This window comes from Neolamprologus multifasciatus, chromosome 19 (genome assembly GCF_963576455.1).
Source record: "Neolamprologus multifasciatus chromosome 19, fNeoMul1.2, whole genome shotgun sequence".
Taxonomy (NCBI): domain Eukaryota; kingdom Metazoa; phylum Chordata; class Actinopteri; order Cichliformes; family Cichlidae; genus Neolamprologus; species Neolamprologus multifasciatus.
This window is the reverse complement of record NC_140457.1, coordinates 29,517,078-29,538,733: the sequence shown is the minus strand read 5'-3', so window position 1 is coordinate 29,538,733 and position 21,656 is coordinate 29,517,078. Positions and strand designations below refer to the sequence as shown.

Here is a 21,656-nt window from a genome sequence, read left to right as displayed (position 1 = left end):
GGCTGGAGATGAGGAAGAGCGGGGGAGCTGTGATGGATCTGTGATCATTGTAGAGTGGCATACATGTCTCACAAAAATACAATATTTGGAATGCAGGTAGTGGTGGAAAAAGATCAAATTACATCGTATTTTATAAGGATGCTATGTGTTTTCATTCATATTTGTTGGAAAGGTTATGAGCAGATCAGTCTACTCTTCATTTATGCAATTGATCACAGCTTGTGAATTTTCGTTTTACCCACTTAAGTAAGCTTTTAGATAAATGGAGTGGTGCTAATATATTAAAAGAACAAGTCAAAACCAGTCAAAAGTTTGTACGCACCTTCTCATTTAATGGTTTTTCTGTATGTTCATTACTATTTATGTTGCAGATTTTTGCTGAAGGCATCAATGAATGAACCTCATCGAGTCACTGAGCAAATGCCAAGAGTGTGCAAAGCAGTAATCAAAGCAAAGTGTGACCAATTTGAAGAATCTAAAATATGAAACATGTTTTTTCACACTTACTACATAGTTTTGATGCATTCACTGAGAATTTTCCAATGTAAATAGTCATGAAAATAAAGAAAGTCCATTAAATGAGAAGGTGTGTCCACACTTTTGACTGGTAGTGTATATATAATACAGCCGTATATAAGCTGTGACACATATTTGTTTGTGAGATGAAGAAGATAAAGAGTGATATCAAACAGAAATAAATGCACCTTGAATTTTTACTAAACTTCAGTATTTGAAACAGAGTTACATTTCGCTGCTGTAAAATTTGGATTAAATATATTTCATATGTTAAAATAAAAAATGTAATGATGGCCATATTATATTTCCATTTTATATTTCCATTATAATACCAAAGTGTAACAGACTCTAGTGTCATGAACTACATTAGCTAACTGCTGTTTACTAGCTAATGTTAAATTTACTGTTGCAGCCTAATGTTTTTACAGTCCCATGGTCTCTCAGCCTCAGATGCATTTTATACCAATGAAACATGTCAACTAAAGTAAGACAAATTAGATAAAATGAAGATTTCCTGCTTTATTTATGGAAAACATGGTAAATGGTCTGATTCTTAGCGCTTTTCTACTCTCCCGGAGTACTCAAGGCGCTGTATACAACATGCCTCATTCACCCATTCACTTCTAAACACAAGTGCAAACTAAACTACATTCACACGATGAACGCATCGGAGGGCAACTTGGGGTTAGTATCTTGCCCAAGGATATTTGGCATGCAGGCTGGGGAAGCCAAGGATCGAACCACCAACCTTCCGATCAGTAGCTGATCTGCTCGACCACCTGAGCCACAGCCACCCAAAACAATGCTGCATAAAACATTATTAGCCACTAATTTCATAGTTGCTAGGGAACCATAGCAGAACCTGGCTGTACTAGTAAGAACATACAGCGGAATGCCATAACCACGTGGCTGGTGTACAGGAACATTTGTGCTAAGTATAACCTGGAAGTACGTAGGTCTAAAAGGGGTATGCCCTCTAGGGTGGTTCACAATGACTGAGCTAAGATCCTATGGGACTTCCAGGTACAGATGGACAAACTGGTGATAGCTAACCAACCGACAAGAAGTGGTGGAGAGAATTTTTTGACCAGCCTGCAGGGCTAGATGGTAATTCTTTTATTTGAATTTAAATTTCAGGAAATTTAATTGTTTAGAAATATATATTTTTAAAGTTGAGTAAATCAAAAATGTTTAACTTAATCACCTTGTTAAATAATCAAGATTACAGTTTGTGTCCAAAATAATGATATTTGTGATAGTCAGTGTTGGGAAGGTTACTTTTAAAATGTATTCCATTACAGATTACAGATTACAGATTACACGCCCCAAAATGTATTCTGTAACGTATTCCGTTACGTTACTCAATGAGAGTAACGTATTCTGAATACTTTGGATTACTTAATATATTATCATGCTGTTTACAACTACATGAATGTACTATTGCTGTGATTTATTACTGTTACTGAAGGTCCGCGGCTCCGAACCGTAGTAAAGGGACCTCTGGCTAATACGGTGGGTTCTGTGTCGGCTCGTAGCTGAAAACTAGCTTTACTTTGTTGTCTGGGTCAACTTTGCTAGCAGAGACAGAGAGAGGCGTTGAAAGGCTGCTCCAACAGAACTTATTGTTTCAGAGGAAAACACGAACACGGTGTACAGTCGAGTCTTAATAGCTTACTTACAACTGGGCTCGTCAGGCTCTCTTCTTGGCTGCAGTGGTTATTATTATATTTACATGCTTCCAGCTCCCGTTTCTGCTCGATGACAGCTCGTACTTTTCCTTTTTCTCCCTCCCTCGCTCACAGACACATAACGGGTATGGCAGTCCATTCTCCCTGCAGCACGGACTACACTGCCCATGATGCTACATTGTGCATTCTACCTATTAGCTTAGCACAACAACAACAACAACAACAACAAAAAGGCGCTCTCTCACCCAGGAAACAAGCAGAGCGAGAGCGTCACCCTGTAACCATGGCAACCGTAACGCTGCCGCCTGGAACTACAGAACGTAGCTGTCAAACAAAACCAAAACTACGGTGGCTGGAAAGTGCAAAGCGCAACAAATTAAAAAACGGCAACAAATTAAAAAACCGCAACAAATTAAAAATCCACAACAAATTAAATAGGAGGAGGGGGCTGTTTATACCATTGCCTCTGTAGGAAACACGTCTATTGTGACATGCTGAAGGCACAGGTCGGTCCAGGGCCTCCCGCACCTTGTTCTAGGGCCCCATTTCCATCTGTGGCTGCTGATTCAGAGCTGAGCTCCTTAAGTGACGATGATTTATGGCTACTAGTCCCTGAGGTTCCCTCGAAACCTCTTAAACTCTCCTTCCTCAGTTCCTTTAGGAGGCTCTGTTGAACCGTCTGAGGTGAGTGGGCCACCACTGTGGAGAACGGCACGTTCCACAGTTGGTCAGCATTCCAATATTTATCGCTGTCCACGTCCTATTGAATCTGAACCCACAACCAATTCTCAGTTTGTTATGTTCAGGCCATGGTGTTAATGTTTTCTGGAACCAATGTGGGGTTACCAGTGCAAAAGGCAGGGGCAGATGTAGCCAGATGGGCTACTCTCCGCTGCTCTCCCTCTCGTTCACTCTTTTGCCTTGCTGTTACGGCCCTGGCCGGCTGGTTATTTGTTCTGTGCTATGTCTTTAAGAATCTACAGGTCCTTCCTGATTGGAAAGCTGACAGCGGCTGATTGGTCCCCTGATCATGTGGCTGTTTTTAAAAGATCCCTCACCAGCTGTTGTTGGCGGCAGCAACTGACAGCAGCAGCAGACCTGACCCTGGCTTCCAAACCCTGCGTTATTCGTGCGTGATTCCTGAGATTTATGGAGTTTTGTATATAGTGTGTAAATTAGTTCACTTGTAAATAGACACTGAAACAGAAGGGGTGAGCTGCCTTATTATTTCTTGTATTGTTTTCTCCTGTTTATTTCATTTAGGAAGTCAGGTATATCACGTGTCTTTTGTTTGGTTTTTGTTTAACCTAGCTTTTTAGATAGCACCTCCTTTCCTGACTTAGCTTGTTTTGTTTTGGCCTTTGTTCCCCCCAGAGTAAAGTTTTCAGTGTAGTCACAAATAAACCACCGTTCACTTCAAAAATTTGGCTTCTGGGTATGGTTTTTGGGACCAGGGCGGGGTCACTTCCTTTCTAACCCTCATGTTGCATTCCCGTACCTTTAGACTGGGGCGTAACACTGGCTCTCTCACTGCCATGCTCTCGCTCTCTGTCTGTAGGGTTGCTAGCTAAGTTAGGTTGAGTGGGAACGCACCTGCACTTTAATTGTAGGGTGGGGTCTGCCAGTATAAGGCCACGCAGGCTTTCCTCCCATTCATTCCTCCTTTACCTTCCACAAGTGCAGTATTGTGTGCTAACATATTTTCTTCAGGATAAACCAGGCAGTTTTGATCAGGCTGCACAACAGTCACACGTAGGCCATATATTTGTCCTCCTATCCATTCTCTGCATTTAAGCAGTATAGTGGCTCATTCATGGTCCCGTCTGTAGCATGGCCGATTTATTTTTATTCCAACTATTGTGAAGACAGGTAGCAGCACTGCTACCGGCAGTTCAACATAGCGTCCTCAATCCTGGGGTAAACACCATTTGGAATTATTTCAGAATTAGCATACTTTACTTTATTAATCCCCAGGGAAATGATGTAAATTTGTTATGACTCCAAGTTAGACAAACCTTAGTGCATTGTGATCTCCAGGATTTGCTTGCTGCTTGTTATAGCCTCTACTCAGCAGTTCATGTTTCGGCCCAGTCGAGCTGAAGGAAACGCCTGTAGCTGCTTTGGGCTCATCCGTGAAGGAACTGCTGTCTCGTCTTGTCAGCTCGCCCTTGAGTTTTATTTTGTAATGTTGTTTATGCTCGTGCCCACGTAGCCAGGCTGGAGGGATCCCTTGCCCGTGCGTTGTGCTGGTTGTCATATTTAATTTTTTATATAACCCACTTCATCAAATCTTTGTCTTTAGTATTTAGTTAATCTCCCCACTAACACAGAGTTAGTCTGTAAATAAAACCCACAAAACAGTTAAAGATTAAAAACTATTTTACACACACACACACGGTTCATTAGTGTGCTCTGAATGAGCTCTTTCTCAACAGAGAATCTGGACTCTGCGGGAACTTATGCCAGGCTACTTTTTCAGGACTTTAGTCCCACTTTCAGGTGGATCTCTGACTTCCTGTTTGAGAGGAAGCAACAAAAGCAGAAAGCAGCATGTCATCATCTCTACTAAGACGATGCTGACGACCCCTAGCATGAACTGTTTATCACACTGTCCTCTGGCAGGAGGCTGTCGTCCATCACTTCAGTTTCAGAAGAAGCCACTGATCTTAGAGCAGACGTGCAAATATTGTTTTTATTTTAAGAATTTAAGATGCTTCAGTTTAGAAATTTAAAATACACAATCCACACTTCTAGCGATTTAAAGAATGTGAGCTTTCAATATTCATTCAGATGGTTTCTGACTCTAAATGTTCTTTTGTCATTAGTCAGCTTTTTCTAATGTACTGTACATTTTAAAGGTGTTCAGCTACTTTCCAACTTCTATGTGAACTTTCAACAGTTCTGCACTTTTAGCTGAATGATTTGGTGTATTTCAGCTCATTCAACATTTCTAACTTATCAGTTAGAAATTGTTACATTTCAGCTCACAACATTCATCTATCAGCATTCACACTGCATTTTCTTCAGCAAATCCATTCTTTAGTTTATAAAATACAAATACTGAATTTATTGAATTTGTTTTGGTGTATATGCGAGTGGCATCACCATCATTAGAATACATGTAAGTATACTGTATTGAAATGCCGGTCTCTCACAAGGTAAGGACCTAAGTGAATTTTTTGTATCATGTGTGACTGCTTTGTGATGCTGGGAACTAAAATATCTGAGTCAGGAAATAATTCAGAAATGCCACCTCATTTAAAAAAAAAAAAAAAAGGCTACTAACAATGTAGCACGTACACATTTAGTAACACCTCTTGATGCATTCTCAATCATCCAGGTAAGTAAAACTCCAAAAGTTGATTCTGTTCATCTGGACGCAGCGTCCAGATGAACAGAATCAACTTTTGGAGTTTTAATAAGACCCTTTTTCTTTTCTTTAGTATTTTAATTTTATGGACTTTAAAACATCAGTATTTCAGAAGCTGTACCATCATTGTACACAAATGTTTGTAGATACCACATGCTGTTTCAATTTACAAATGTGCATTATTCAGAAGTTCACATATTTTACCTTCGGAAAGTGCTTTTGAGGTCATTGTTACACCGGCTATAGCCGGTGAAGAGCTGACAGGCCACGCAACAGGTGGCTAATGCCTACTACCTATACTCAACTATCAATTTTATTATAACACTAAATTCATCACAAGAGAGGCTTAGAGGAGAAGAATTATTTACTGAATATATTGTGTTCACAATCTAGCAGGCTCACATTGTGGTTTATGAGCCATTGTTACTGCATGGCAGTAGTATGCCGCGTGTTCACGAGTGCATTAGCTTCTCCAGAGTAGCAGTTTGATAGCCAGCTCTGTAATGAATATCTTTTTGAAGCATTTGTGGAAAAATGCCACAATGCTACTTCCTGGTCTGACTGACCAATCAGTGATAGGTAGGGATATTAGGAGAGTGGTATCTAATTATGTTGCTTTAATATGCTAAACAAACAATAGACAATGTTAATTTGCTGGTGAGGACAGGGAAAATGACGCAAACAGTACATATACTGTTTGGCACATTTAAGATTAAGGACAGATATAAAGATGTTCAAACTCAGACATGAGCTATTTTGCACCCTTTAGCTGTGTCACAGAACAGATTGTAGATATTCTTCAAACTTACTCATTTCAGTCACTTTGAATGAGTATGTTTGAGAGGACCTAATGGTATCCTTCAAGCTGATACAGCTATTGCACAAAAGCTGCTCGAATTTAGTTTTATCCTCACAATGTTTATCTTGGACTTTTGTCACAACATACTTGCACAGTGTAAATATGATCATTTTAGTATGAACAACTCAAATTATTCTTTGTGTTGTTCATACCTGGAGCACAATGTTATTCATAAACATAAGAGCTTTGGTCTCAGCAGTCATACACAGTATCAAGTCTTTAAAAAAATCTTGATTCATAGCAATAACACTGATGATGAAACCAACTCTTAGATAATGGAAACTCTACAATCTCAAAGGCTCGTGTCAGGTCTCTTTGTCTTTTGAGCACCACCCGAGTTTGGTAGTGATGCAGTATTTTGCTGAGTGTCCTTACAGAAGTACACAGCAGGGTTTTTACAAGCCCACATTGTCACTTCTCCTCCCCCTCCTGTTTTTCCAGGACTCGAAGTCAACAGCTGGCTGTTAAGCCCTGCGCGACTCAGGTAGCGATCTTTTATCCTCTCTGCATTGTTAAACCGGGCCTCGTGGTTCTGAGTTTGGCTGGAGAGGTATGCAGCAATATTTCTGGTCCGATAGCCCTCCTCTCTACTGCGTCCCAGTAACATGGCTATATTTGGGTTCCTCAGAGCATAGATCAGAGGGTTAATGGCTCCATTTGCCCAAGCTAGCCAAATGGCCACTGTGTCCATTGCAGGATTAAATGTGTAGTCCCCTATAGCAGTAACTAGCCCCATTAGACAATATGGCCCCCGGCAAAAAATAATGAAAACAATCATTATCAGAACTGTGGTGGCTGTTCGCATTTCACTGTAAAATCGAAGTAAGTATGCATATGTGGTCACAGGCCTGACTCGTATTTCTGAGAGCCGAACAGTCTTACAAATGTTGTAATGACAAAAACACATCAGGCAAAAAGGCAATAAATAACATACAATGATCAGACAGATGCTATAAGCTGTTCCCATGAGTGAGGTGCCAGAGTGGAACACGTACATGCAGTGGTAAAAACCTTGCTTATGGATTTCTTTAGGTGTTCGGACCACCAGATACCAAGGCAGAGAGAAAACGACAGCAGTTATCCACACTGCAATCAATAACTGGGCTGCTTTCTGTCTGCCTATTTTAGCCTGTGGTTGTCTGACAATGGAATAGTACCTATCAAAGGATATCAAAGTCATCGTCAGGGTGGCGATAATACCAAAGCAGGTGTTCAAACACCCATTGGCAACACAGAAACGATCCCCAAACATCCAGACGCCATCCTTACTGAAAAGCATGACAAAAGAGAATGGCAGACACAAGACAGCCGTGAGGAAGTCCGATAGCGACAGCGACGTGATAAAAGCATTAGTCACTGTTCGAAGTTGCCTGTGCTTGATGATAACGATGACAACTGCTGAGTTACCAAGACAGGAGAGAAGGAATACCGACAGCAGTATCAGTGCCTGAGCTGCCACTATGACTCCCTGGAGAACAGAGTTACTCTCAGCAGCACTCAGCACAGACGGGTGTAGTTCCTGATGGGTAAGACCAAAGTCACTTCCTCTTTGGTCTTTATGGTCTGACAGGTTTCCTGTGGTTTGCACTATGGTCTCTGTAGTGGTAGCCATGAGGTTGGTCACCATGGAAATAACCCTAAAGAACAAGATGGAGAAATTATTGTTCAAAAAACTGGACACAAAGTTTTCACTGCTGCAACCAGGTGTCTGTAAGGCAGAGTAAATCGATGTGTTGATCAATTATTAATCATTTACTAACAGAGACTTGGAGGAGAGACCTAATATGTAATAATCCACGTTTCACTGTTTTACTCTTTGGTTCAGATGTTTTATGTTTAAGGCATTTTTGCTGGTTTTTAGTTTGTTTTTGTCTGTTTGGGAGCTGACACAGTCTCCATGGAGATGGGGTTTTGGGGGGTAACAGGAGGAGAGAAGCTGCAGAGAGGCGTGTAAGGCTGAGTCCCAATCCAGCGACCGCAAGCATTTTGAGACCTATTACGTCACAGCGTCGCGACGACGGCTATCCCAATCTGAGTGTACTCCAAATGCACCGTCGATTTCCCCAAATTTGAAGTGTGGTCCGGTGTACAGTTCGTGGTCCCGTATATCCCACAATTCATAGCGCGGCGGTGGGTGTGGATAATTTTGCCGAAAAATACAGCAGACAGCTGAAGCGGAGCGGCCGAAGAGTGAACTTTTAAAAGTAAGTACTGAATATGACGTCACTTATTTATGTGCGAATGTCTAATAACGAAGAACATCAAAACATGTCATGTTCCTGGGTCATTTTGACCCAGCGTTTTGTGTTTTCTGGAGTTTAATGTATATTCAGCCCTACCTGCGTCTCCCTCGGTGCTCTGTTCATGTCCCCGTGTTGTTATGTAAAACAGTCTGTGTGTTTCCTGTTTTACTTTGTAGGGTTGTGTCTCGTTATGTCCATTAGTTCCAGCTGTGTCCCCTCCTGTGTGCCATTTCCTGATTACCTAGTGTGTGTATTTATAGTGGGTGTCGGTCTGTGTTCGTGGTCGGCTCGTCTGTGTTTCATGGTGTCTGTTCCTCGTCTGTGTCTCTCTGCCTCCCACCCCATTTGTATGATCCGGTTTGTTATTTAGCTCACCCAGTTTAGGTTATGTTCTGTCCTGCTTTCAGTTCTGTTATTTGTATACTGTAAATAAACCCTCACTCTCATCATCTTATCGGCTGTCTGCATTTTGGGTCCTCCGTTTCCTCCACACCACACGGCTCACCCCGCCAGCCGTGACAAAACATTCCTGTTGGCCACATGTCAGCAAAGTTATGTGACATTAGTGATGTTTGTGCTAACTTGGGTTTAATATATATTCTGAGGTAAGTTGATCTATAGTGTTACATCATATTCTATAAGGATGTTATGTGTTTGTAGACTTTCTGCCCAGTTTGACCCATTTAGCAGAAGTCAGCCTGTTTAAGGCTCTGATATCTATTCTGTTTTCTCACCCAATAAAGGAATATTTCATATATCAGTCTACTCTTCATTCTATCAGACACAGTTATCACAGCTCGTACATTTGCTTTTTACACATATGTCAGATTATATTTATTGTCAGATTATTATGATTTATTACAGCTGTAATAAATCATAAATATCTGACAATAAATATAATATTGGCCATATTATATGTAAGTGCGATCTGAGAAAAGTCAGATGATTTTAGTCTCATGAACAACATTAGCTGATTGTTATTTACTAGCTAATCTTAAATGACTGTTCAGTACAGAAATGAAGCCCAACAATCATGTTTTACAGTCCTGTGGTCTCAGCCTCAGATACTCAACTAATCAAAGTGATGTCATAAAAAAATGAATGAACAAAAAAAACATTTTTTCTCCTTCATTTCTGTCACACAAAGCTGCATGAAACGTTTCTCGCAGTTAGTATCATGGTTGCGGTCGCTGGATTGGGACACAGCCTAAGACTGCAACTCTGTTTCCTGGTCCCAATTTTTTTTTTTGGGGGGGGGGTCATAAATTTGGCCAGATTTCTAGAAATGAGAGCTGCTCCATCCAAAGTGGGATGGATGCCATCTCTCCTAACAAGACCAGGTTTCCTCCAGAAAGTTTCCCAGTTATCTATGAAGCCCACATCGTTTCTGGGACACCACTCAGACAGCCAGCAATTTAAGGAGAACATGCGGCTAAACATGTCACTCCTGGTCTGATTGGGGAGGGGACCAGAGAAAACGACATTATTATTACAGAGCCTGTTGAAATAAACTGAATCTTTAAAGCAATTGATGAAAACCTGATGCAGAAATTGCCAAAGAAGAAATTGGAATTAGGTGTTGAGTATAAAATCTGCAAACAAGTGGGACCAGATGGTTTTCAAACTGATTTGTATAATTCATTTTCTTTTGTTAAAGCATTATATAAAAACTTTACACTAGTCCTGGTAAAACAAAAAACTGAGAGATGGAAGGCAGGGTAAATAACATTAGTAAAAAACAAAAAAAAGCTTTTCTGTCTTTAGGTGCAAAGAAGGCCTTTGAAAGGTTTCGCATGGCCTTACATTAGATCAACAAATTATTTTATTAAATGTAAAGAAATGTGAATAAAACTAATTAGCAACACTATAGTTTAATTTGATAAAAAAAAAAAAAATCATGTTTAACAAGAGTTATTGTATTTTTGTTTCATGCCCTGGGTGAGCTGTTGTAAAAGGCCTGAATGTGTCACTACACCACTAATATCCATCAGTTGTGTCGATGCTGTTGTCAGACTGAGATCTCAGAAAGCAGGGGTACTGTTGGTGCTGCTCCTTGTGTAAATGGAGTGCATCAGTAACTTTCTGCTCTCGATTCATTCAGTTGGCTTCCTGCATTTTGGTGACAGTCTCATGCAAATTTGCACGGCTGTTTATTTCTATGTAGGCATGAAAGATGGAAAAGGCAACTCTGTTAATGAAGGAAGAAAAAAAAAAAAGCCACGTCCCTTGCTTCAGACACAGTTTTAGATTAGAGTCTCTATGCTGGTCTAATGATTGCTGAAGTAGCTGCTGATAACTCATTTAATCGTGGTCTTTATTCTCACTGTCTCCAAGACCATCAACACGGGAAAGGAAACCACATGGACCACACCACTGTTAAACTGGCTGCTTAATAGTGGTATGGTCCATTTTGTTGGACATTTTTTGTTTGTAAATAGCTCTGTGAGCACTCCATGCTTGCTGCGTCCTAGAGCCTTTCTGTCTTTATGTAAAAGCCATTTCAATAACGCTCCACAGTGACCTGCATGAAATAAAGCCCAGCTTTAAGGACTATGACCTCATTGAGTGATTCTTCGATTGACTCCAGGAAAGCATCATCAGCACATATTCTTGCAGTTATAGCCTTCCTGTTATATGAATCTGTTTTAGCTGTTACACAACACAGAACAACTTCTTTACAAAAAATATGCACGATGCCAAAAAGAGCAATAAGGACACAATGTTTGGGATTGTGAGCACACAAATAAACCTTTTTTGAAATTCATGAATTTAGTACAATTTAAAACCACACAGGTGATGTTCAAAACAAGAAATACTATGTTTCCAAGTAATATTCAGAATTTATTTAAGAATAGAGAGGGAAGGTACGGCGTGAGCAGAAAATACAATTTAAAGCAGCCATGTGCAGCCAACGCTCTTAAACACATGTGCATATCAGTTTGTGGAGTGACTTTGTCGAACAGCCCAGACAAAGAAATTAAAGAAAGTAAAAATATTGCACAATTTAAGATAAATATAAGCAATACATATTTTATGTGTATAAAAATAAGAGATTAGATATTCACATTATGAGCTGTGCTATTGTATAGAATGAGAATATCATTATATTGGTGATATGAAAAAGTATTTGTCTGTAGGTTGTATCTGTACACATGCATGCACATCTATGCACTTGTATATGTATATTTGTATATAGTAACCATTTTAATTAAGAAATTGTCGACAAGCTTATCTGGATAAACCTCCTGCTCCGTTTTGTTTTAGTTTTGTATCATTTTGTTTGAGATGTTTTCCTTTCTTTGTTTATAAAGTTTATACAGTAAGAACTTTCCACAGAATCAAACTGGGATTCACTGTTTGATCAAAACTGTACGATGCTAGTTCACAGTGGAGCCACCTGTTGCCTGTTTTTATTTAATGCATTAATAAATACACATTTCAAATTGAAATGCATATCTGTCGATGAGTTTGTGCTTCCTTCTGTCATTTTTTGCTTCTTTTTTTCATATTGGTAACTTTTTTTAAAGTATACCCCGTAGCTGCAGTGATTTGTTAAAGACATAACTTCTAAGGTAGTGATGGAATATTATAAGAAAATCTGTTTACTTTACTACAAAGCTAGCTAGCAGTTGTAAGTGTACCCTTGTGCTATTAGAAACAAAATCTTTAATTAAACATCATTAAACTGAATATCAGCTAAATACGTTTAGTCCTCACCTGTTATGTTTTCCTATCTGTTAAACAGGCGGACTGGTTCACAGCCGTGTACGTTTGAGGTGCAGCCATGTCAATAGTCTAAAGCTCGCTGTTTGCTTGTGAAGTCTTTATTCGTTCAGTCTTTTCCTCCTTTTACCTCAGTCGTTTTCTTACACTGTCCACACAAACAAGCGATGCCTCTGTGTTCGTCATTTTGCTCCAAACGCCAGTTATACGGATGTGTCCTGAGCTGTTTGCAGCAGGGTCCATCGAGCCTTTTCCCTGCTCTGATCCTTACAGCACACAGCAGCCTCCATGTCCAGGAAAACCATCATATATTCACACGTCCGTCCAAAAGTACCTACGAGCAGCATGTGCTCGATCATGATGTTGGGATGTGGGCCTTTCCAAGCCTTTGTATGGAGAACAAATTCAGCCTATCTTCTTCTTCTGTGTTCAGCGTCGCTGTGAAAAAATTAACTCAAAAAATAAAATAAATCGTCGGAGGAAGACCACCGTAGCCATGTTGTTGGTTGATTTAAGGACGGTGTTAATAGACTGAGACCGAAGGCGCAATAAACGGACTGTAAACGAACAAAGCTTCAAGCTTCGGCTCCAGCATCCATCGCGTCTCTCTCAGCTTCTCTACTATAACCTTCTTTCGCTCACTCACTCGAAGAAGCCACGCCTTGTTTGAACGTGCTCAAAACTTGGACCGACGTCTCATAAAGTTGCTATGGTAACCTGTGTGCAATTCTGCACCATACATGCCCATACATGATGGCATAATTATCAGAGGCAAAATACACGCTAATATTCCCTCTCTCTCTCTCTCACACACACACACACACACACACACACACACGGGTGTTCGGCAAGGAGAGGATAGCAGGGACCACCGTCGCTTTACTGCCAGGAGTCGTTTTCATTAATCTTGAATTAAAAACAAGAACATGAAACTATTTCTTAGCCCTGATCATATGAGCTTCAATAATGCAGTATAGCGCTTTTCTTTTCACTTTGGTAATTCTGTATTTTATTTGTGGGCAAGTGTCCAAAAACTTGGACTGTCAGCAGACTTTTTTGGGTCATCCGAAATAAGCAGATAGCACAACAAAGCTGTTTCCCTCCCAAAGCTATATAAGATTATACAATGCTGAAATCATGCATTTTATTTTTGGCTTTTATAAACAAGGAATTACTGCTACACTGGCCACTTCATTAGTAGCAGGCTAGACCGCCTTTTTCCTTCCGAACTGACTTTTTTAAATTTATAGTATAAATTCAACAAGGCGCTGGAAGAATTCCTCTGATTTTTTTCACAATATTGACATGATGTAGCAGGACGGTTTAAGCCGGCTCTCAATGAGTAACGTGCCCGTTTTGAATATGCTGACCTAGTGCCAGCAGGGGCGCTGTGTATATAAGGAGGCTCTGTCACCTCCCTCTCTATGCTCACTGACGGTCAAATCTCCAGCCCGTTCTCACTCCCGGGGCGAACATGTTGCAAATTTCCTGGCATCTCTTGTCGCTCGCTGCTTGGTCGGCTGCATGTGAACAGGTGCATTGACATGGTATGTATGTTGTTCCCATTGCACAGAATTTGTGGATGTTTTATCTGCTTAATCTAACTTGGTTGTCCACTTAGAGGCCTTTTGCTGTGGCATCACCTGTTGCTGCTGGGTCGGGAAGGGCTCCTTTCTAGGGGTGCAACGATACACAAAATTCACGGTTCGGTTCGATACTTTGGTGTCACGGTTCGATATTTTTTCGATACAAAAAAATGTTCATGCTTTTTTAATTTGTCATTTATTTAAATTATAAATATATATTTTAAGTCAAACGTACAGTTTTTAAATTTAATGTTGCTGAAACAACAAAGTAATAAAATAATAAATCTATCTGATGGAGAAATCCCTCATCTTTGGAAAAGAGAGTTTATTACAGAGAAATGGCTCTTTCCAAAATAAAAGCTATACCATACGCTTCTTCTGGGGTATATTCTCAGCAGCATATTAAACATATCAGGTCCCCATAAGGAGAATCATGTGCTAACGGCTGTCTAAATGACTCGGGTAAAGTTTGTAGCATGCGTGCTTGCAGTCATATTCATTGTGTTCCCACTAGTGCTGTCAGCGTTAATCTGAAATGAGGTTAACGCCACAACACAGCAAATCTCCGTTAACGAGCTACCGCGGATCGCCCCGTGCGTGGGGCTGGACGGCGTCAACACGTTAACGAGCTAACTGCACTAACGCAGTAGTTCCCACCCATGTAATTGAGCATTGCGTGGCACATCCGACATACTGTTTTACTTTTGTCCATGACGCGCTTACCTTCAGGGTCATACTTCACATGAAGACCAAAATAGTTCCAAAGGCCAGATCTGAATGAGGGTGGGGGAGGTTCAATTTGCCATGTTGCAACGAGCTTAGCTTCTGTCTTGCTAGCTTGCGCTGCGCTCAGTGGATCTGCGCTCGACAGTGCAGCCTAGGCGGACTGGTCGAACGCAGATCCACTGAGCGCTCTCAGACAGCGTCAGAAGAAAAGTTGATAAAAATAAATTAAAAATTTTGTATTGTTCGATACATATGCGTACTGAACAGAAAGCACTGTATCAAACGGTTCAATATTGATACGAGTATCGTTGCACCCCTACTCCTTTCCTGTTCGGGTGGAATAGATTAGCGAATCTAAAGTGTCTGTTGTAATAACCCCCAGAATTTAAAGTGGTATTCCAATAAATACACATTTTTTAGGATAAAACCAAAAATTTGACAATGTTACTTTGCTCAATGGGTTTAACAATTTGCAAAAATTACAGGCTCAGTTATATTTATTCTGTGCAAGGCCAGCCCCTAAGCATGTTAGAGAAGTGTAACTCTCTCTGCGTTACCTTGTGTGGCACCCTGTCCAGGATGACCCCTGCTTTTCACTGTATGACAGCTCAGATATTAGTCATTTGACATATTGTCAGAATGCTCATTTATTGCAACTGGTCACCTGTACTGTTCTTTATGATGACTGATGTCCTTTCTATTATAAATAATAATTTAATCAATTATTTGCCAGGAGCGGAGGCCCTGGCGGACTGATCCCCGGCTGCCAAGACTGGCAATAGGGACATGGAATGTCACCTCTCTGGTGGGGAAGGAGCCTGAGTTAGTGCGTGAGGTTAAGAGGTACCGGCTAGATATAGTCGGGCTCACCTCTACGCATGGCTTGGGCTCTGGAACCAGTCTCCTGGAGAGGGGCTGGACTCTGTCTCAGTCTGGAGTTGCCCCTGGTGAGAGGCGGCGGGCTGGGGTGGGTATTGTAATATCCCCTCGGCTTATGGCCGGTACGTTGGGGTTTTTCCCAGTGGATGAGAGGGTTTGTTCCCTGCGCCTTAGGGTCGGGGAACGGGTCCTGACCATAAGCGCCGATGACAGTCAGGACCGAGTTCAGAGTACCCAGCCTTCTTAGAGTCCCTGGGGGGGACTTCAATGCTCACGTGGGTAACGACAGCGAGACCTGGAGGGGCGTGATTGGGAGGAACGGCCTCCCGGATCTGAACCCACCAGGGAGCCACCAGGCTGAAGAAGGAGTCCTATCGGGCTTGGTTAGCCTGTGGGACTCCGGAGGCAGCCGACAGGTATCGACAGGCCAAGCGGAATGCGGCTCGGGCAGTAGCTGAAGCAAAAACTCGGGTGTGGGAGGAGTTTGGAGAGGCCATGGAAAAAGACTTTCGGACTGCCTCGAAGAGGTTCTGGCAAACCGTCAGGCGTCTCAGGAGGGGAAAGCGGTGCTCTACCTGCACTGTGTATAGTGCTGGCGGAGCGCTGCTGACGTCGACTGAGAAAATTGTCAGGTGGTGGAAGGAATACTTCGAGGACCTCCTTAATCCCACTGACACGTCTTCCAAGGAGGAGGCAGAGTCTGGGGATGAGGGGAATGACCCGCCAATTTCCGGGGGCGAGGTCACTGAGGCAGTTAAACTCCTTGGTGGCAGAGCCCCTGGTGTTGATGAGGTCCGCCCCGAGTTCCTGAAGGCTGTGGACATTGTTGGGCTGTCCTGGTTGACACGCCTCTGCAATGTTGCGTGGAAATCAGGGGCAGTACCCCTGGACTGGCAGACCGGGGTGGTGGTCCCCATCTTTAAGAAGGGAGACCGGAGGGTGTTTTCCAACTACAGGGGGATCACACTCCTCAGCCTCCCTGGGAAAGTTTATGCCAGGGTACTGGAAAGGAGAGTTCGTCCGCTAGTCGAACCTCGGATACAGGAGGAACAATGCGGTTTTGGTCCTGGTCGCAGAAAACTGGATCAGCTCTTTATCCTCTCAAGGATACTTGAGGGTGCATGGGAGTTTGTCCAACCAGTCTACATGTGTTTTGTGGACTTGGAGAAGGCATTCGACCGTGTCCCTCGGGGTGTCCTGTGGGAGGTGTTGCGGGAGTATGGGGTGTCTGGCCCATTGCTACGGGCCATTCGATCCCTATACAACCGTTGCAAGAGCTTGGTTCGCATTGCCGGCAATAAGGCGGACTTGTTCCCGGTGGGTGATGGGCTCCGCCAGGGCTGCACTTTGTCACCGGTTCTGTTCATAATATTTATGGACAGGATTTCTAGGCGTAGCCAAGTGGTGGAGGGCTTTCACTTTGGTGGTCTCAGAATCTCATCTCTGCTTTTTGCGGATGATGTGGTTCTGTTGGCTTTATTGGGTGGGGGCCTCCAGCTCGCACTGGAACAGTTCGCAGCCGAGTGTGAAGCAGCAGGAATGAGGATCAGCACCTCCAAATCTGAGGCCATGGTTCTCAGCCGGAAAGGGTGGAGTGCCCACTCCGGGTCGGGGATGAGTTCCTGCCCCAAGTGGAGGAGTTCAAGTATCTCGGGGTCTTGTTCGCGAGTGATGGGAGAAGGGAGCCGGAGATCGACAGACGGATTGGTGCGGCGGCTGCAGTGATGCGGACGCTGCAACGGTCTGTCGTGGTGAAGAGGGAGCTGAGTGTAAAAGCGAAGGTCTCAATTTACCGGTCGATCTACGTCCCTACCCTCACCTATGGCCATGAGCTGTGGGTAGTGACCGAAAGAACGAGATCGCGGATACAAGCGGCAGAAATGAGCTTCCTCCGAAGGGTGGCTGGCCTCTCCCTTAGAGATAGGGTGAGAAGTTCGGCCATCCGGGAGGGGTGCTGATGTAGAGGACTCCAGGAGCAGATGCACACAAGAATTTTATTACAAGTCCACCAGGTGTATATACAAAACGGTGCAGGTAGTGATGGCCCGCTTGAAGCTGACGCTCTGGTGCGTGTGTCAAAAAAATCAACACACTACTTCAGAAGCACTGTGTCGAAGCTTGATTTGTTTAGCCAGAGTCACGTGATCAGTGACGTCCGAAGCTTCATTTAGAACCTAACTGCTTCGGTATCTGATTCAATGGTTTATAAGGAAGCGAATCAGCGAGAGATTTGGAGCCAGCGAGGAATAGAGGGGTTTCTGTTGTGTGGGAGTATTTTGAGTTGATTTTGGTCAATCGGGTGGGTTTTCTAGCTTTGCGTTCTTGTTGTTTGCTTTTGTTTTGTGCATGTTTATTTTATCTGACAACGGGAAAAACGTAAGATGTCAAAAATCTGCTTTTCATAATATAAATATCATTAAATATCTTTAGAAAGACTTCGATTTGACTCTTTACATTTAATGTTATAAAAAGATACATTTTGTTTTAAATAATCTTAAACGGTTAGTCTGCAAAATGTGCAGCAATCTAATTTATTTATTCTCTTTAGCTGAGAGTTTGTGGGACCCAGTTAACTGCATCTCTACCAGTTTCTCTGCACTCCAGCCTCTTCTGTTCCATGTGAAGGGATTTTCCTCAAGGCAGGAGAAATTATCTAAATATAAAAGGAACAGGTTCGGCCATCGCACAGTGTAACAAATTTTCTTCTTAAATACAAATGGAAAAGGGTTACCTTAAATGCATCATGTTTTTAATTTGCAAGTTCATAAGCATTTTCCCTTTCCAGTTCACAATCAATTCTACCCCCAGGTCAAAAATATGTATAGGAAAATTTCCCTGATGTAATATTATTTATAAATATACCCATCTAGCGATTAATTGCATAAGTGCATGGAGGCGGGACCTCACAGCAGAAGAATACTCCATAATGTGTTATTATATGTATATTATATGTAACGTGGTATTTTTCAATTATTGTATTTACCAACATCACGACGTCACAAGCAAAGAAAGACCACGCCATGGTGCATGTTTAAACAAGGAGAGTATACTGGTCAAAATTATTTATTAAAGAAATAAACAACATTTTTGTCACTCCAAAAAATACACGTTTAAAGCAACACAACGGCGGCCCAATATCAGACAGAATTCCACTCTGGAGAGTGGGCAATCATTACGAAGCAGTTGGTTTTATTTTGTGGATTCAAGCTGCTCTTCATATTTTTGGCCACCAGATGTCACCAGAGAGGATTGTGTTGAAAAGCTTGGAGTAATGAATCGTCTTTCAATACAAGCTTCAATGTTTCAGAAAGCTTCATTTGGCCATCACTGGGTGCAGGGGAAGTGCTTTGTACAACGAGGTGAGGGACTTCAGGGAAATCCAGGGGGAAGGCACGCGCTCTCCAAACAATCCACACACATGACAGCAGGCTCTCTCTCCAACACTCACCACTCGGGAATCACACAGGGAAGAATCCAGGAGGTCTGTAGACAGGGAGACGTGGGTAAGTACAAAGCTCAAAGAAAACACTCGACTTAACTTGCTGTGGCTTGACTTTCACTAATGCGTGTCAGGCAACGATCCAGCGAAGAACAGCAGTCACCTCCCAGCTTAAATGCTGATCACCTTGATGAGGTTCAGGTGTTTCCTCTTTGTGAGGGCGTGAACCCACAATGAGTTCCGCCTTGGTGACAGAGAGGAGGAGAGAAAAAGCTAGAGACGGCTGATCAGCGTCCGGCTGATCCTCCTGATATGTATGCAGTCGTCGCATAAAATGTGTGCATGTGAGCCACATACATAAAATGTGATTAGCTAAAACAGTGGTGTTCATCGTGCCCACTGTATTCAAAAGTGCAGGGGAACATGGCAGCTTCCACACATCAGTGCCTGCTCCTGTGTATTTTTAATGGATTAATCATCATCATTGATCCAAATGGTCTGAATTATTATTTCTTTTTTTAAACCTGTCCAGCAAACAGAATTATGGTCTGAATGTTACATATTTGCTTTCCCAAGCGGAGCACCATAGTGGAGTCTCGTGGCTGTTACGCTGGAGTGGACGGGGGTACAAGCGAGATAAAAGATAAGAAAAGGGGGTAAAAAGTCAAACGGACACACCGGGTCGCTAACTCCTGCCTCTGTAACAAAGCAGACTCAAATGATATACAGCACCAAAAAGACAAAACAGAGGGAGGTACACAAACAAATACACAATTTTGCTGTATGCACGCACTTGCCACTCCCCAGCGCACGGACCTGGGACCCGTGTCGACCGCACCCAGTGCAACACCACTCAGTGGTGGCCAGCTACCCAACCCGGGGCCAGCACCCGCCACAACAAACCCCTATGCTGTATCAATGCTGTGGCTGGCGTTGCTACAGCATAGCTTTCCTCACTTACCTGTCTCACTTTGGTATGAATTTCAAAATCCTACGTCACCTCATTCTCTGGCTTTCGCATTCACAAACCTGAGTGTCCATGCTGCCTGCCTGCTCACCTGGCAGGCTTAACTTTCTAGTAAAGATTTAAAGTGTTTTAGAGCGATAAATGTTTGTTTAATTAGATGTTAGAGCTTCAGGTTGAAGGAGTATTTTTCACTTCACTTTTTTAAATGGTACTTATGGTAACTTACTTTCAGTTTGTTCTTTTATTAGGATTATGGTTTGGTTGGTATAGGCTTTTATTTTGTTGGTGTAGGTGTGTCTCCACACCTGCAGGAAATTGAGCTGCCAGCATTTAAGATCAGCACTCACCGCTGCTCTTCACCAAGTGTTCTGTTAACCACAGTTAGCTGTCACAGCTTTTGCTTAAAGAGAGATTGTTACATAAAGAAACTCACTTTGTGTTTTTTCTCTGCAGCCGCTCAGCCGACTTCCACGCTACATCCCAGACAATACTCACCTTTTCTGCTGTCGCTGGCTTATGCTTGGCAGCTCTGATCTGCTCACCTGCCTGACCTCCAGCCGCCGTCATTGCATTCCACGGATTCCCACGCTCTCAGAACCCAGCCGCCTCACCCGGACCTCCCACCTCCCCTGCTGCTTTGATTATAGTTCCTCTGGATTGTATGGACTCAGCCACTAAATCCACTCTCCTCTATTTGTGGTGTATTGAGACTCCCGGTTGCGTGCCCTGAAGCCCGTGCCTTTCCTTTATGCCCCTGAGCTTTAGCCTTTCCAGCGAATTATTTCAGTCTAATTATGTTTGTTTCGAATCAAAGCTTCACGTCAAACTCACAGACTCAGGAAATCTTTGTTCATAGTTCATGGTCTAGTTGTCTTGGCAATGCAATTGTGTTTAGTTTCTAGTTATTGCTTTACACATTACCCTCACAGACGTAATAATTCTCAGTTCATAGTTCACATCTACTTGTCCTTGCAGTTTCATGGTTTGTACAATAAAGTTGTGTTAATCCTGCTAACCTGTGCGTCCGTGTGAGTTCAGCTACTGAGTCCGTCTATTCCAGCCTCTGCTGTGACATTTAGAGTTTAGAGTTACAGGAAAAATATTCAAAAATTTGTAGATTTGATATTTACATAAATATACTGAGAGTTTCAAATGTGTAATTCAAATTTTATTTGTGTTTTATTTATTTTACTACTTACAACCACAACTCTGTGATAAAGACCTCTCATTAGTGCCACCAGTGCTCAGCTGCGCTCACTCAAGTCACACATTCTGCTTTTCAACTCACAACGTCACTGTGAGGGACATCAGTACATCACACTGTAAATCCCACCAGAGTCTTCCTCAGTACTTTCATGTTGATTTACCTATGAGTATACTATATAAAGAAGCTGGTCATATATAAGCTGCTCTGGTTTTCTGTTTGCTGTAGGGCAATTAGAGCCTTATTTGCTAACTTTGTTCTTTTTGACTTGCAACATTAATACAATATGAAAAGCTCTGAGAAAAGAAACATGGAAGCTCATAAGGTGCTAATAACTGATAATTCCACTAGCAAGCAAACTTCACTACTGCAGATAGGAGTGCACTCGAGTACCATCAAGGGAAACATTGCACAACTTTGGCTCAGACTAACAACTGCTGCATCATCCCCTTCTTC

At 42.3% G+C, this 21,656-nt stretch overlaps 2 protein-coding genes across 2 annotated transcripts in view; both read right to left on the bottom strand.

The window, feature by feature from the left end:
* Nucleotides 1–17,558, bottom strand: part of LOC146496809 (uncharacterized) — a 66,130-nt gene extending 48,572 nt beyond the window's left edge. Inside the window, exon 1 of the mRNA XM_085142676.1 lies at nucleotides 17,404–17,558. The gene's annotated coding sequence lies outside the window, so the exon portion shown is untranslated. The remainder of the gene's footprint in view (nucleotides 1–17,403) is intronic.
* Nucleotides 262–13,211, bottom strand: gpr135 (G protein-coupled receptor 135). Its single transcript, XM_085142674.1, has 2 exons — nucleotides 12,394–13,211; nucleotides 262–8,070 (listed from the first exon to the last, which is right to left on the bottom strand). The coding sequence occupies exon 2, from the start codon at nucleotides 8,058–8,060 to the stop codon at nucleotides 6,726–6,728; it is 1,335 nt and encodes a 444-aa protein (XP_084998800.1). The 5' UTR covers nucleotides 8,061–8,070; nucleotides 12,394–13,211; the 3' UTR covers nucleotides 262–6,725.
* Nucleotides 17,559–21,656: the final 4,098 nt, after the last annotated feature.